At 37.4% G+C, this 16,627-nt stretch overlaps 1 protein-coding gene across 1 annotated transcript; it reads left to right on the forward strand.

The window, feature by feature from the left end:
- The first annotated feature begins 1,267 nt into the window (after positions 1-1,267).
- LOC138877800 (uncharacterized) lies at positions 1,268-15,222 on the forward strand. Its single transcript, XM_070157440.1, has 11 exons — positions 1,268-1,537; positions 8,557-8,739; positions 8,827-8,896; positions 10,654-10,725; positions 12,092-12,153; positions 12,426-12,576; positions 12,902-13,087; positions 13,358-14,014; positions 14,220-14,341; positions 14,421-14,747; positions 15,031-15,222. Exons 1-11 carry the CDS (start codon positions 1,268-1,270, stop codon positions 15,220-15,222), a joined length of 2,292 nt encoding a protein of 763 aa, XP_070013541.1.
- Positions 15,223-16,627: the final 1,405 nt, after the last annotated feature.

Consider the following 16,627-nt stretch of genomic DNA (forward strand, 5'->3'; position numbering starts at 1 on the left):
ATCCCCAATACTATGAAAGGTTAATGGTCATCGAAAATCACAAGTTATCCGACATCATCAAACTCGGAGAAAGGATTGAAGAAGGGATCAAGAGTGGGATGGTGACCAATTTTGAGGCATTGCAGGCTATGAAGAAAGCATTACAGTCAAGGGGTATATCGAAAAATAAAGAAGTAGGGGCAGTAATGGTGGCCCAAGGCCCAAAATCTCCACTCACATACAAAACACATCGACCTACATACCAACCCTCACCTCCCAGATACTCTCAACCCGCTACCGTCTATCACACCTATAACACCCAGCCAGCCTATTACCATTCACCTCCAACCCGTCAAAACTATCAAAAACCCAGACCCAATTTTGCTCGCAGGCCACCTAGACAATATACTCCTATTGCTGAACCTATTGACCAACTATATGAAAGATTGAAGTCTGCCAAATATGTCACCCTCATTCCTGTTGTTGCAATGGTAAACTCCTCCTAGTAGGTCAACCCAAACAAAACTTGTGCATACCATTCTAGCATGAAAGGGCATACTATCGATGAATGTCGCACTCAGAAAGATAAGATTCAAACCCTGACTGATACCAAAGTTATAAAAGCAAAGGAAGTTGGGCCAAATGTCCGCAACAATCCCTTCCCAGATCATAGGGGTGAAGGAGTAAATGTGATAGAAAATGATGAAGAATGGGATCTTAAGGGATCGATTAGGCTTATTCGGGAAGGTGATGACCCTAAACCTACAGTTACACTCACTCCTATTGTGGTATAGATACAGCTGCCAATCGAAGTCGAAGTAGCTGCATCGGTCCCATTTGAAATTGAAGTAACAACACCTGCGACTACACCAGCTCCATTTGAAGTAGAAGTATCCATACCCTTTACTGTGACAGTAGCACCCACACCTCCTTTCAAGTCCAATGCAATACCCTGGGATTACGTTGCCGAAGCTAGGAGAAAGGGAAAAGCAAAGATGGAAGAATTTTGTGTCGCACAGGGGATGACCAGAACTGGAAGGATCTATACACCCGAAAATTTGGAAGGAACAAGCAAGGAAGCTGCTACCAAACAATCCATCATTGAAATTGGTCCAAATGATCTTTGGAGGAAAGTACATGCAAGAGAACATTCTATCTTTGATCATTTGAACAAGACTCCCGCCCAGATATCCATCATGTTGCTATTGCAAAATTCTGAGGCGCATAAGAGTGCTCTGAGAAGGTGTTGAATGAAGCTTATGTACCCAAAATCATCACCATTAGAGAGATGGCCAACGTGGTAGAGCAAGTACTGGAGAGTCACAAGATCACCTTCTACGAAGATGAACTACCACCTGAAGGATTAAGTCACAATAGGGCACTGTTTGAGGACAAATTCATCGCCAAAGTCTTAATAGATGGGGGTTCAAGCCTCAACATTTGTCTATTGACTACTCTAAAAAGGTTGGGCAAAGATTTCCATGAGATACGAGCAGAGAGTATGAACGTGAAGGAATTTGATGGGTCTCAAAGGGCCACGATTGGGGAGATTAACCTTGTCTGAAGATGGGCCCGACTTGGTTCGATGTTGAGTTCCAAGTATTAGACATAGCTGCTACATACAATCTTCTATTGGGATGACTTTGGATACATGCCACTAGGGTTGTGGCTTTCACATAACACCAGGCCGTGAAGTTCGAATGGAACTATCAGAAGGTAATCATTCACGGAGATAGAGAGTTTGATGACTAAGTGAGGCCGAGGGCCTGACTGAGAGTGATATTATGGGATCGGGCTGCATGCCGCAACATATTAGATTGATTACATTTTGTGGGATCGGGCTGCACACCACAGCGATATAGCGTTTGGGCTGAAGGAGCCCCTCCGGAGTCTGCACACACCAGTGAGCGCAGTCGACTATGTCTATGTGTGTGTGTGTGTGTGTATATATATATATATATATATATATATATATATATATATATATATATATATATATATATATATATATATATATATATCGAGTTTCATACTGCAACGAGCCTTATGGCTATATATATAAAGATCAGGTTGCACGCCGCAACGAGCTTTTGGATATATGTATATGGATCGGGTTGCACGCCACAACGAGCCTTATGGATATATCTGTGTGGATCGGGTTGCACGCCGCAACGAGTATAGTACAGTGCTGAGTATTGAGCACGGTAAGATATAGTGCGAGACAGTGAGGTTGAGTACTCTGAGAGTATGAGTACATGAGTTCATCACTGAGAGGCATTTCATTTGACATGCGTACTTGAAATATATGCATAGAGATGCATTTCCTTTTTGCTGCCCGATTTTGGTGACATTCATGATTTTTACATGTTTCTTGACATGTAGGCATAGAGATGTACTTTCCTCATGCTATCTGAAAACGAAACATTTTCTGATGAAAGGTTTTTGGAAAAAATTACAGTTTTCAAATTATCTCATATTTTTCGACGATTTCGGTAAAGGATTTGGGTTTTCAATGATACTCTTTAAAAGCGGAACTGTTTTCGAAAAAAACTGTGAAAAAGATGAGTATTTTATCTTTGAGTTACTTCCTTATTTATATGCTCTACATTGTTATGAACTGTGGTTGGCTATTGGTGTTGGACCCGACCTATGTTCCAGCTCGCCACTACTTTCAACTTAAGGTTAGGTTTGTTACTTACCAGTACATGGGATCGGTTGTACTAATACTACACTTCTGCACATTGCGTGCAAATGTTGGCTATTGTTGTTGCTGTGTTCGATGGTTGTTGGATTTGAAAGTGTGCATGCATCCATATTGTAGCTACCACTAGTTCATGGTAGCCTTAGATTTATAAAACTCTGTTTATGTACCTTTCAAATAGAAGATGCATTTACTTCATATGAGCTTTGTAAACTCTATCTTAGAAGCTCATTATTTGTACCACCAGTCCTTGGAAAATGTATAAGTTTCAGATAATTTTGTCTATTTAATTGTTTTATTAATTTAATTAGAAATGGATAATTATTAATTGGATTACCTAGCGGGTTGGGTTAGGTGACATCACGACTAGTTGGATTTTGGGTCGTAATAAAGTATATTCCTTACATCTGAATACAAGCGCAATTAGATGAAATTTACTCATTTTTATACAAAATTATTGGGTATGTTTAATTTTTTTTATATCATTTGTATAATCCGAATTGAAGGTCACTTTGATATTTTAAAATGTGTGCAATGACTAATTCATTTTTGGCTATTGATTGTAATGACCCGGCCGGTCGTTTTAGAATTTACGCCCCGATCCCCTATTAGTTGCTTCCTGCGTGTCTTTTTCTACTATTGTGATTTGCTGAGATGGTTCATCTTGAGTTTCGGAGTGTTTTGAGACACTTAGTCTCTAAATGAGAGTTTAAGTCATAGAATTTGGACCATAGTCGGAATAGTGTAAAGATGGCTCCGGAATGGAATTCTGTCGATTCCGTTAGCTCCATTGAGTGATTTTAGGCTTAGGGGCATGTTTGGATTGTGTTTTGGAGGTTCGTAGCTTCTTTAGGCTTGAAATGGCGAAAGTTGAATTTTTGGAGTTTCGGGCCGATAGTGGGATTTTGATATCGGGGTCGGAATCGGATTTCAAAAGTTGGAGTAGGTCCGTAGTTTTGAATATGACTTGTGTGCAAAATTTGGGGTCAATCGGACATGGTTTGGTTGGTTTCGGCATCGGTTGTAGAATTTTGAGATTTCAAGTTCATTAAGTTTGGATTGGAGGGTGATTCGTGATTTTAGCATTGTTTGATGTGATTTGAGGGCTCGACTAAGTTTGTATAATGTTTTAGCATTGGTTGGTATGTTTGGTTGAGGTCCCTGGGGCCTCGGGTGAGTTTCAGATGCTTAACGGATTTAGTTTGGGACTTAGGCATTAGTTGAAGATTTGTTGGACCTGATATAATTGCACCTGCGGATGTGGGGTCGCAGGTGCGGAGCCGCAGATACAGAATTTGGCTTAGGAATCAGGAACCGTAGATGCGGCTGGGGGACCGCAGATGTGGGATCGCAGATGCGGCCCCAACCCGGATAAGTGACCTGCGCACCTGCAATGATTTTTCCGCAGGTGCGGGATCGCAGATGCGGAAATCGCTGGGCAGAAAAGAGGATTTCGAGGGTCTGAAATTTCATAACACAAAATTTGATTTGGAGCTCAGTGGGAGGCAATTTCTCGAGGGTTTTTGAAGTAGAACTATTGGGTAAAGAATCCTAACTCTAATTTGATCATGATACATTAATCTATTGTTGTCTTCCTCGTCTAATTAAGGAATTTTAGGGTGGAAGTTTGAAAATGTGGGAAAAAGTAACCCAATTAAAAATTTGAGATTTGAATAGGAATTTGACGTCGGATTGAGATGATTTTTTACGAGTGAACTCGTGAGTGAATGAATGTTCATAATTTATAATTTTTACCCGATTTAGAGACGTGGGTCCGGGGAGGATTTTTGGCCGTTTTCCTATTTTCTTTCCTTAGCTTTGAATTCATTAGCTAAATTAGTTGCATGTAGCTATATTTACGTATTGTAATTTATTTGATTAGATTTGGGTCACTCGAAGTTGGATACTCGTGGTAAGAGCGTGATTTCGGATTGATTTTGCGCTTGGTTCGATGTAAGTGGCTTGCGTAACCTTGTGGGGGGAACTTCCCTTAGAATTTTGGTACTGTTGTTATATGAATGCCCTGTACGTGAGGTGTTGAGTGCGTACACGTGCTAATTATTGAAAACCCTCATTTTCATTAAGTAAATAGCTATGTTTTCCTTTAATTGAGCAATATCAGTATATGTAGCCTCTTGTTTAGCTTAGGAAAGCATGCTTACGTGCCTTAATTGTCTTATCTGCTTTAACTGCTTATGTGTATTGTGTGTAGCATGTTTAGAGTAAGAATTACTTGTCTTCTTTGCTACGAACTTGATTAGAACTGTAGATTTTTCCCTACCTGGAATTGTTGTGTATATTGAATGAGTTGTGTATTTATTTTGGGACTACAGAACGGTATTCCGGGAGATCTCCCTGTATGTTTATGTTTGGGATTACGGGACGGTATCCCGGGAGATCCCCCTGTACTGGATATTTACTTTGGGACTACGGAACGGTATTCTGGGAGATCCCCCTGCACATTTACGTTCGAACTATGGGACGGTATCCCGGAGATCCTCTATACATTTATGTCTGGAACTACGGGACGGTGTACCGAGAGATCCCCATTTACTATCTCTGTGTGTTGGTTATTTTTTCCTGTGATTTCATTTTTCATTGATTGTTAGCATTTTTAACTTTACTACGATATTTCATACTGTTTTATCTTATTATATGTATAAACCAGCAGGGCCCTAACCTGATCTCGTCACTACTCGATCGAGGTTAGGCTTGGCACTTACTAGGTACCACGGTGGTGTACTCATGCCCTTTCCTGCACATGTTTTTCGTGTGCAGATCCAGGTACTTTTTCTCAGCCATACTTCCAGTGAGGCGAGGCGATCTTAGAGACTTCGAGGTATATCTGCCGCGTCCGCAGACCTAGAAGTCCCTCTCTATTCCTCCTTCAGTTATAGACTTCCTATATTTTCTTCGTTGTTAGATTTCTGGAGTTAGAAACACTATGTACTTCTATAGCTTGTAATTCATGGGATTTCGGGTTTTGGGAGTGTTATGTTCAGTTCGAGAGTGTTTTATTGTACATGTCGAGCGGCATTTTAAACTCCTTTATTATATTTACCTGTTAATTGTTAGTTTTCGTATCTTTGTTTCATTCCACAAATTATCAGGCTTACCTAGTCGTAGAGACTAGGTGTTGTCACGACAGTTCATAGAAGGAGAACTTGGGTCGTGACATTGATCAAAATAGCCGGAATTCTCTCAATTCAAAAGGTAAATGACAATTTGTTTTTCGAACTCAAAAGGTTAAGGATGTTAATTGGAATTTACTAGGGGTGGCCAAACTAATCCAAACCCATTTGTCCAGCCCAACCAGCCCAAATTTTGATGATTTTGGGCTAGAAGGATTTTGAAAAGAGGAATTTACATAGAATACAATCTTTTAAGGACTTATTTAAATTCTCTACAACTACTTTCACAAAATTTTAGTACAATTTATTTTATTATGTACAACTTTTCATATCCTAAAATCTCTATCTTGAGATTCTCTCTCACATAAAAGATATCTTTCTCTGATTCTCTCTCACCTAAAACGTATCTATCCCTATCAATTCCCCCCCTCCCCCCCCCTCAATTTCTCCCGAAAAAGATATTCCAGTATATCAGAAGCATCTTTCCCCCTTTTCTTCGTCCCATATATTCGGTACAGTATATATAATCATATTCTATATATATTGCCATGTATACAGTATATATGTAATGTGGATATAACATTTTACAAGTATAATATATTTAATATATACTACAGCTATAGTATATTAATAATATATATTTGGTATAATACATGAATATAAATAAAAAATATGATATATTAATCTAATATAAATGATATTATGTATACTATACGTATGTAAATAGATTGTGTATATACTACTCCAAATGTAAAACATATATTGATAACATATATTAAGTATACTATACGCACACAATATAAATAATATGTGTTGAACCTTATTCCATATATAAAAGGTATATAAATGTTGTGTTTGTGTGCGCATATATATATATATATATATATATATATATATATATATATATATATATATATATATATACTGAGTCATAGCTAATGTACTTACAAACAAAAAACTTACAAAGAAAAAAAATTGATTTTTTTATTGAAAAGTGGAGTTTGGTCAAAGCCAATATGCCATCAATATCACACTTTTGTATAAAATGGTTGAAAGTTATACTTCTAGGAATAAAAAAAGAAAAGGTATACGACAATATCCTATCAGTCGAAGGAGAAAGGTATATTGAAGCTGAATTGTAGATATGCAAAATTATAGCTTGGAAAGGTCAAAGGAGAAGGGGATTGTTTAGGAAATAATTGGTTGGTTTTATATTAATTGTCTTTCTATTACCCTAAATAAGGATAGTCCCTTATCAAGAGAAGGAAAAATACTTCAACCTTCCCATCTCCACCAACTCCTACCCCCCCGCCCAACTCCCACCCACCACATCCCCACCTCACCCCCCAACTCTCACCCACACACCACCCAACTCCACCCCTACCACTGACCCCTCCCCCACCCTAAATATATGAAAATATTATTTAGAGTATTTTTTTTTCATGATGTAGAAAAATTATTATTTTCTTTTATTTCAACAAAATGAGTATTTTCTTTTCATGATGTAGAAAAAGTATATTCTTTCATTTCAACGAAATAAGTACTTTCTTTTCATGATGTCGAATGATTTATTTAACTAACTATTGTTGACAAAAATAATCATCAAGCATGAAAAAAATCTAAAAATAAAGTGAAACACATTATCACAACAGAAAAACAACAAATAAAATTTATATCAATGAAATAAAGGACGATACTGAGCTATTTTTGTAGGTATCAGAATAAAATAAAAGAAAGTACTCATTTTATTGAAATGAAAGAAAATACCTTTTCTACAACATGAAAAACAATTATCGAAATAAAAGAAAATACCTATTCTACAACATGAAAAAAAAAATATTTTTTTTATCGAAATAAAAGAAAAGACTTTTTCTACAACAGGAAAAGAAAGTACTCATTTTCTAAAAAAGAAATTATTTTTTTTACATCATGAAAAGAGAGTAATTATTTTATTAAAATAAAAACAATACTTTTTCTACATCATAAAAAAAATTCATTTTGTTGAAATGAAAAAGAACATACTTTATCTACAACATTAAAAGAAAATACTTTTTCTACATCATGAAAGATAGTACTCATTTTATTGAATGAAAAAAAATATTTTTTTCTACAATATGGAAAGAAAGTACTCGTTCTGTGAAAAGAAAATACTTTTTCTACATCATGAAAAGAAAGTATTCTTTTTGTTAGAATAAAAAAAATACTTTTTCTACAATATGAAAAGAAAGTACTCGTTTTGTGAAAAATAAAATATTTTTTCTACATCATAAAAAGTACTTATTTTATTAAAATAAGAGAAAATACTTTTTCTACATCATAAAAAAATATTTATTTTGTTGAAATAAAAAAGAAAATACTCTATCTACAACGTAAAACAAAATACTCTAAATAATATTTTTATTTAGTGTGTGGTTGGGGGTTGGGGTGGTGGGAGGTGGGTTGGGTTGGATGAGAAGTTCTAATTTTACTACTTTTTTATTATTTTAATCTTTGTTAGTATTATAAGATGAAGAATTATCAAATAAAATTCTAAATCCAAATTGAGGAAAGAAATCATTTGGCATGAATTGATATTTATTCCAAAACATAAGACAATTTTGATACATGCTTGTTTAAAAGTTGAGAATATTACAAAAATTTGGGTCAATTTGGGCGGATAAGGCTGCAATTCTTTGTTTTACCTCATATAGCAAACTATTATACCATATTTATACCAAAGATAAGAGGACTGCTGCAAATGTATAGGTACAAGGTCCCAATGCTGATTCTGAAGGTGCTCATTCTCAAGCTGAGGGTTCAACTGATCAAGGATATTTGGTTCATGTACTATCTAAAGACCAGTACATCCAACTTATGCTTCTGCTTCAGCAGACAGAACTTTCAAAATTTGTGCATAATCCAATTTTATGGCTTCTACCAATTTTGCTGGTATACTCACTTTCTCTGATTCTCTTAAAAATATCTCTTATGGTTCTTGCATGTTGACTAAGGTAAATGATTGTATTTGGATTATAGACTCTATTCACCAAAGATAGGAGGACTGCTACAAATGTAGTGGTACAAGGTCCCAATGTTGATACTGAAGGTGCTCATTCTCAAGCTATAATGACCTGATCGGTCGTTTTGAGCTATAGCACATCGTTCACCAGTTTGAGGCCATGAGCAGCTTCACTTCAGGTATTATGACTTATGCGCACGGCCGGAATTGAATTCCGGGAAGTTCGGAGTTGATTTGGAAAGAAAATTCTCATTTCGGAAGCTTTAAGTTGAAAGAATTAACTAAGATTGGATTTTTGAGTAAACGACCTCGGAATTGGGATTCGAAGGTTCTAGCAGGTTCATATGATGATTTTGGACTTGGGTGTATGTCCGGATCGGGTTTTGGAAGACCCGGGAACGTTTTGGCGCCTATTGTGGAAGTTAGCATTTTGGAGGAATTTCCTAAGTTTGGGTTGAAGTGCATTTCAGAGTTATCAATGTCCGTTGGGATTCCGAGTTTGGGAATAGCTCTGTATGGTGATTCTGGAGTTGGGAGTGTGATCAGAAGCGAATTTGGAGGTCCGTAGGTCATTTTGAAGTCATTTGACTAAAGATAGAAATTTGAAGGTTTTTGAGAAGTTTGACCGAGAGTTTGACTTTTTGATATCGGGGTCGGATTCCAATTCCGAAAGTTGGAGCAGGTCCATAATGTCGAATATGACTTGTGTGCAAAATTTGAGGTTAATCGGACGTGATTTGACGGGTTTCGGCATCGAATGTAGAAGTTTGAAATTTCAAAGTTCATAAAGTTTGGATTGGAGTACGATCCATGATTTCGACGTTGTTTGATATGATTTAAAGCCTCGGCTAAGTTCGTATTGTATTTTGGGACATGTTGGTATAATTGGTTGAAGTCCCGAGGGTCTCGGGTGGATTTCGGAAGGCTAACAGATCGATTTCGAAAATTTGAAGCTGCTGAAAATCTGCTGCTTTTTCTGCTGCAACTGCTATTTTGACAGCAATGGTGCAATCGAGGAGACTACTTTGGAAGCTTATATCTCGAAATCTATAAGGAATCTAAATATTCGTAAAACATAAACATTGTTGCTCTTGCATTCTAGTTTTCAAAAAGTTAAACTATTTATGCTTTGGACATTTTATCGGAAAGTTATGATCGATTGAAGATGGCTAATGGAGCAGTTTCGACAGAATTTTCTAATGCATGGAGCCGAGTTTAGAAGCTCATATCTCATAATATATAAAGATTTATATGGTTTACAACCTATCAAATGGAAGATCTTCGAGTCTAGTTTCTATATATTCAAACCGTTTGTCATTTGGATATTTCCACAATGAGTTATGGGCGTTTTAATAGAAGGTGTACAGCAGGGGAAAATAGTAATATAATGTACAACCTGCACAGCGCAAGGTACAACTCGATGAAGCCTGGGCAGATTGTTTTAAACACGAGTTTTGGCCCATTTCTTTCATTTGGCTTGGACGATTTTGGAGAGCGCAAGGAGGGATTTTCACCAAGCAACACTAGGTAAGTGATTTCTTCCTATTTTTGAGTTAAATATGTGATCTTACATTGATTTAGACATGGAAAATTAGTATAAATTTGGGATTTTTGGGGAAGACCTAGAATTTGAAATTTTGGACTTTTACCTTGAATTTGAGTAAATTGTATATTTGAGTTAGTAAAGCTATGGGTAGAATTTATCTTCGAGAAATTTTGGAATCCGGGCACGTGGGCCCGAGGGCATTTTGGTCAACTTTTCGAGCGGAGTTGGGAACTTATATAATTTGAATTGTTACAAGTATTAGAGTGAATATTTATTGGTTTGCCCGCTATTTGTATAGTTTTGGGGCGTTGTGCATCAATTGGAGTCGTTGGAAGGGCTTGGAAGCCGGTTATGGAAATTTTGGAGCGAGGTGAGTCTCCTTTCTAACCTTGTAAGAGGGAATTGTCCCCATAGGTGATATAATTGGTTATGTGCTCCTATTTGTGAGGGCTACGTATGCACGAGGTGATGAGAGTCTGTGCGTAACTACTATTATGTGTAAGTCCGGGTAGTCTAGGACCCAAAAGCATGCTATACTTGGAATATCTGTAATCTTGTTGGCAGTTGAATTGCTTAAACTTTTTGAATTGGTAAATGAATTTCTAAAAGGATTAAACTTCATTTTCTAAAATCGCTAAAAGAGAATTGGCTTTTATTTGGATAAACATTCCCCGATAAATTTTTAATTTGCTGTTTGCGCATGTATTTCTATGTGTACCTGCGTCGCATGTATGATTCGAGAGCAGGGTGTTTGTTTATTTATGTTGACCACGTCGCATGTATGATTCATGAGCAGGGTAATAGATGCATCTATGGTTCGCGTCGTTCGACCCTCGGCAGTGCACATTTTACATTTATGTTGGATCGAGCCGTACGACCTCGACATGATTTGCGCATGCTTGTATTGCTTGCCTTGAGAGTTATTGATATTGATATTTGCTCTCCCCGACTTGAGATAATTGTTAATTAATGGATTATGAATCCGGAGTCTTTTAATAAAAAGGAACTCTTACCTTGAATTTACTATTGTTCTTAATAAATCCGTGATTCATCGCATTAATAATATTACTATTGGACGACTAGCAAGTGTCGAAGTCGACCTCTCATCTCTACTTCTTCTAGATTAGACGGGATACTCATTGGGTACACGTTATTTTCGTACTTGTTGTGCATCTTTGTTGCACAGATTCATATGTGGCTAGTGGCTTAGTGGCATAGCGGCATGGTTTATATGGAGACTTAGGTGAGTTACAATTATCGAGACGACCCGCAACCAGCAGAGTCTCTTCCGGATTATTGTATTTATTTTCTGTCCAATTTATATTTCGGACAGTTACTGTATTTTACATCATTACCTAGTAAATGCTCATGCACTTGTGACACCAGGTTCTGGGATGATTATGTGGTATATTGTATTAACTGCTTAACATTCATATTCGATTTGAAACGATTATCTTTTACTAGTAAAATTGAAAGAAAATTATAGTTGTCAAAATTATTAAAATGAGAATTTAATTAAGTATTTTGGTTGGCTTACCTGACAGCGGTGTCCGGCGCCATCACGACCCTTAGTGAATTTTGGGTCGTGACACAAGCTAAGGGTTCAACTGATCAAGGATCTTTGGTTCCTTGACTATCTAAAGACCGGTACATCCATCTCATGCTTCTGCTTCAGTAGACACAACTTTCAAAATCTGTTCCACAATCCAGTCTTATGGCTTCTGCCAATTTTGCAGGTATACTCACTTCCTCAGATTCTTTTAAAAATATCTCTTATGGTGCTTGCATGTTGACTAAAGTAAATGATTGCATTTGGATTATAGACTCTGGAGTCACTAACCACATGACCTCTAATAAGGACCTTCTCTTTGATATTAAACTTCTAGTTGTACCTTACCTAATGGGTATAAAGTCAGAGTCACTTGCACCAGTTCCCTTCATTTTCTTTATTTTACACTCCATCATGATCTGTATGTCCCTAGCTTTAATTACAATCTCATCTCTATGTATAAACTTGTCTCTCAGCTAGATTGCATTGTTCTGCTTGCTAAGTTTGCCTGTTTAACATAGGCCCCTTCACTGAAGAGGCCACTGGTCATTGGTAAACTAGAGCATGGACTCTACAGGCTTGTGCATTCCTCTACTTCTTCACAATCTGATGTTCTTGCTTCTGCATCCAGTTCCACTTGTTCTTTTTCTTTGCCTTCTGATTCCATTCATTGTAAATACCATACTCCATTAGTTTCATATTTAGCTTCTAATTCTCATTGTATATGTCATTCTGGTTTGAATAAAATGGAACTTTTATGGCATCATAGATTGGGGCACATGCCTTTTGCTAGAATGAGGGAAATCTCTGATATGCTTGTAAGTTTTCTTCAAAATATCCTTTTACTTATACTATTTGCCCCTTAGCTAGATAATCTAGGTTGCCCTTACCTGATAGCTCCATTAATACCACACATCCTTTTTAACTAGTTTATGTGGATATTGGGGTTCATATGGTAGTCCTACTTACAATGGTTGCAAATACTTCTTGACTATAGTGGATGAATTTACTAGAGCTACTTGGATTCATTTCATGGGGTCTAAGAGTAATCTCATTCCTTTAATCAAAGCTTTTGTTGCCATGGTAAAAACACAATTCAACACCACTATTCAAATTATTAGAAGTGACAATGCTTTTGAACTTGGCTCTAGTAATTCTACCAGTGAACTCTTTTTTGAAACTGGTATTATTCACCAAACCTCTTGTTCTCACACTCCACAACAAAATGGTGTAGTGGAGAGAAAAAATAGGTATTTACTGGAGACCTCTAGAGCTCTGCTTTTTCAGTCCAAACTACCTTTCAAATTTTGGAGGGATTGTGTACTTATTGCCAGATATCTAATTAATAGATTTTCCTCCAAACTTCTTTAGAATAAATCACCTTTTGAATTACTATTTGGGCAACCTCCTTCCTATTCTCATTTCAAAACATTTAGATGTCTATGTTTCTCAGCAGTTCCTAAGCACCATAGGAACAAATTTCAGCCTCGAGCTGAACCTTGTGTTTTTTTGGGATATCACCTCACTAAAATGGGGTATAAGCTTTACAACCTCACTACTAAGATCACCCTAGTATACATGGATGTAATTTTGTATGAGAATATATTTCATTTTGCTTCATCTCCTACTTCTTCATCTTTTGTATTTCCTGCTCCTTCTTCCCTTTACCTTTCTGATCCCTCCACTTCTTCCTCTCCTACTTCTTCCACTCCTTCCTTTCCTGCTCCTTCCACTCCTTATTCTTCATTTCCGTTTCATTCTTATCTTGCAATTGTATCTTCTCATAGTTCCTCTACTTCTTCCCCTGTTGCTCCCTTCCTTGTCCTTAAGAGGTCTGCCAGCACTCATACTCTTTCTACTCATCTCCAACAGTTTGCTTGTGATCTCCCTCCTTCCTTATGTGGTTCCAGTTCTACTTCTGCATGTCTTCATAGCTTAGCTGACACTGCTGAATTTGAGCCTTATTCCTACCAACAAGTTCCTCCTATCCCTGCCTGGAAAAAGGATATGAGGAAGAAATTTGAGGCTCTTGAGGCTAATCACACTTGGTCCATAGTTGAATTGCCTATTGGAAAGAAACTCATTGGTGCAAATAGGTCTATAAAATCAAGTACAAGGCTGATGAGGTTGCGAGAGATACAAGGCTAGGTTAGTTATTAGGGGTGACATGTAAGTTGAAGGTGTGGATTTCAATGAAACACTCTCCCTGTTGTGAAGTTCTCTACTGTTAAATGTCTAATTACTATGGCTATCAAAAAAAGCTGGTCTCTCTTTCAATTAGATGTCAACAATGTTTTTTTTGCATGGTGACTTAGATAAAGAGGTTTACATGAAGCTTTCCCCGGATTGTGTGCCACTTACTCTTCCGGTTCTCCCCTTCTTTGGTCTTCCATCTTTAAAAATTCTTGTATGGTCTGAGACAGGCATCCAGGCAATGGTATGTCAAGTTATCTCATACTTTATACTCCAGAGGCTACACTCACTCCCTGAATGATTACTCATTATTCTTAAGGCAGTCTGGTTCTTTTATTGTTCTGTTGGCTGTATATGTAGATGAAATCATATTGATTGGTAATGACTTAGAGGAGCTTTCTATCTTGAAGACCTTTCTAGACACTCAGTTTAAAATCAAGGATTTAGGGACTCTTAATTATTTCCTAATAATTGAAGTTGCCTATGTTCCTTGTTTCCTGCTATTGCACCAAAAGAAATTTATCAAAGATCTTATCAAGAAGTACCATTGTGAATATGTCAGTTTTGTTGCTTGCCCCCGTGATTTGAATCACAAATTGAAGGCTGATATGGGTGAACTTATGCCATCTCCTAAGCTGTATAGAAGTTTGGTGGGTAAGCTTATCTTCCTTACCCATACCAAGCCTGATTTATCCTTTTGCAGTGCAACATCTAAGCCAGTTTCTTCAAAGCCCATCTGTTTTCCATATGCATTCTACTTGCACATCCTCAGGTACCCTAAGGGGTCCTCTTATATTGGAGTGTTCATCGGTAATTCTCATGCTCTCTCCTTATCTGCCTATTGTGACAGTGACTAGGCTGCATGCCCAAACACCAGGAGGTCAGTTACTGGTTTCTTCATTTTGTTAAGCTGATTCTCTTGTTGGCTGGAAGGCCAAGAAACAACCAGTTGTGTCTCTTTCTTCAGCTGAGGTTGAATACAGAGCCATCAGTAAGGTTGTAGTTGAGTTGGTTTGGGTTGTGCCACTACTGTATGATTTTGGTATCTCAGTTCCTGTTATTTTTTCTATTTTCTGTGATAACCAAGCAGCGATACATATTGCTAAAAATCATGTTTTCCATTAGCAGACTAAGCACATTGAGGTCGACTGCCATTTTATTAGAACCGAGCTTGGTGAAGGGTTGATTGCTTTGCATCATATTCTCACTTCCTCTCAGCTGCCTGACGTCTTTACCAAGCCTCTCACAGGTCTGGTCCATCATTCTCTCTAGCTCAAGTTGGGTGTGCAGTCACCTTCCAACTTGTGGGGGTTGTTGGGGTTGAAGTTGGAGGCATCCCAATCACATGCATGCCTAGTATGAATCTCATCATACATGAATTGTTAGGCTACATTGTATTTATCTGTATAACATGTTACTAGGCCCATTTCTGAGAAGTAAGACCATTTGTTGTATATAGCTTTAACTTGTCACGACCCAAATCTACCATGTCGTGATGGTGCCTAACGTGGAACTAGGCAAGCCGATTCTTTTATCAAAACAACCTGATATTTAAAAATAAGGATTTCTTCAAGCTATTTAACTAATAAAACTTCATAAGATAAATCTGAATAACATAGTGAGGAATGAAAAGTCCGACATCGAGGTGTTATAAGTCATGATCATCTACCAAGGACTGTCTGATAAAAACTAAGGCTAATACAGTCTGGAAAATAACTAATAATATCTAAAGGAAAATAGGAGGGAGAAGAGCAAGGTTGCGATTACCATGCAGCTACCTTGCTAACTCCACAGATCCGCGGCGGATGTAATCGACGCTCGTTAGCACGTCCAGCAACCCCTAGATCTACACATAAGGTGCAGGGATTAATGTGAGTATGCTAACTCAGTAAGTAATAAAGGTAAATAAAAAATTGAGCAGTAAGAAACACATAAAACCACATCATGAAATCTCAGTAAGTACAACATACTTTCAATTCAGTATGTGAGTTAAATCATCACGTTTTAAATCCAGTTTTCGGTAAAAATCATTGAAGATATTTTTCAATAGTATTCAACAGAGGCTCAATACAATTGATAGTAAAAGTGATGAAAATCATAAACAGCCCCTCAAACACAGCATTACTCATAAATAGCCCTTCGGGCATATCTCGTATCACTCACTTAAGGTACCCGCGCTCTCTGGGGGTGTGCAGACTCCACAGGGTCTCCTATAGCCCAAGCGCTATAATCCGCACGGACAAATCACATGCTGCATAGACAACTCACGTGCTATAATATCAATATCAGAATCCGCGCGGACAACTCACGTGCTATACTCTCAATATCCTCACAATTACAGGCCCTCGGCCTTACTCAGTCATAAACCTCTCAAGCCACTCGGGCTATTAGTAAAAACAGGGTGCTCAGCCTAAAATATCATTTTATGCATCAAACGGAGTAATAAAGACTGAGTTATGAAATCAGTAAAACACAGCAAGACTGAATATAGATCTTAAATCAAGACAGTAAGAGGATAATAAGAAAAGGG

Source organism: Nicotiana sylvestris, chromosome 9 (assembly GCF_000393655.2).
Source record: "Nicotiana sylvestris chromosome 9, ASM39365v2, whole genome shotgun sequence".
Taxonomy (NCBI): Eukaryota; Viridiplantae; Streptophyta; class Magnoliopsida; order Solanales; family Solanaceae; genus Nicotiana; species Nicotiana sylvestris.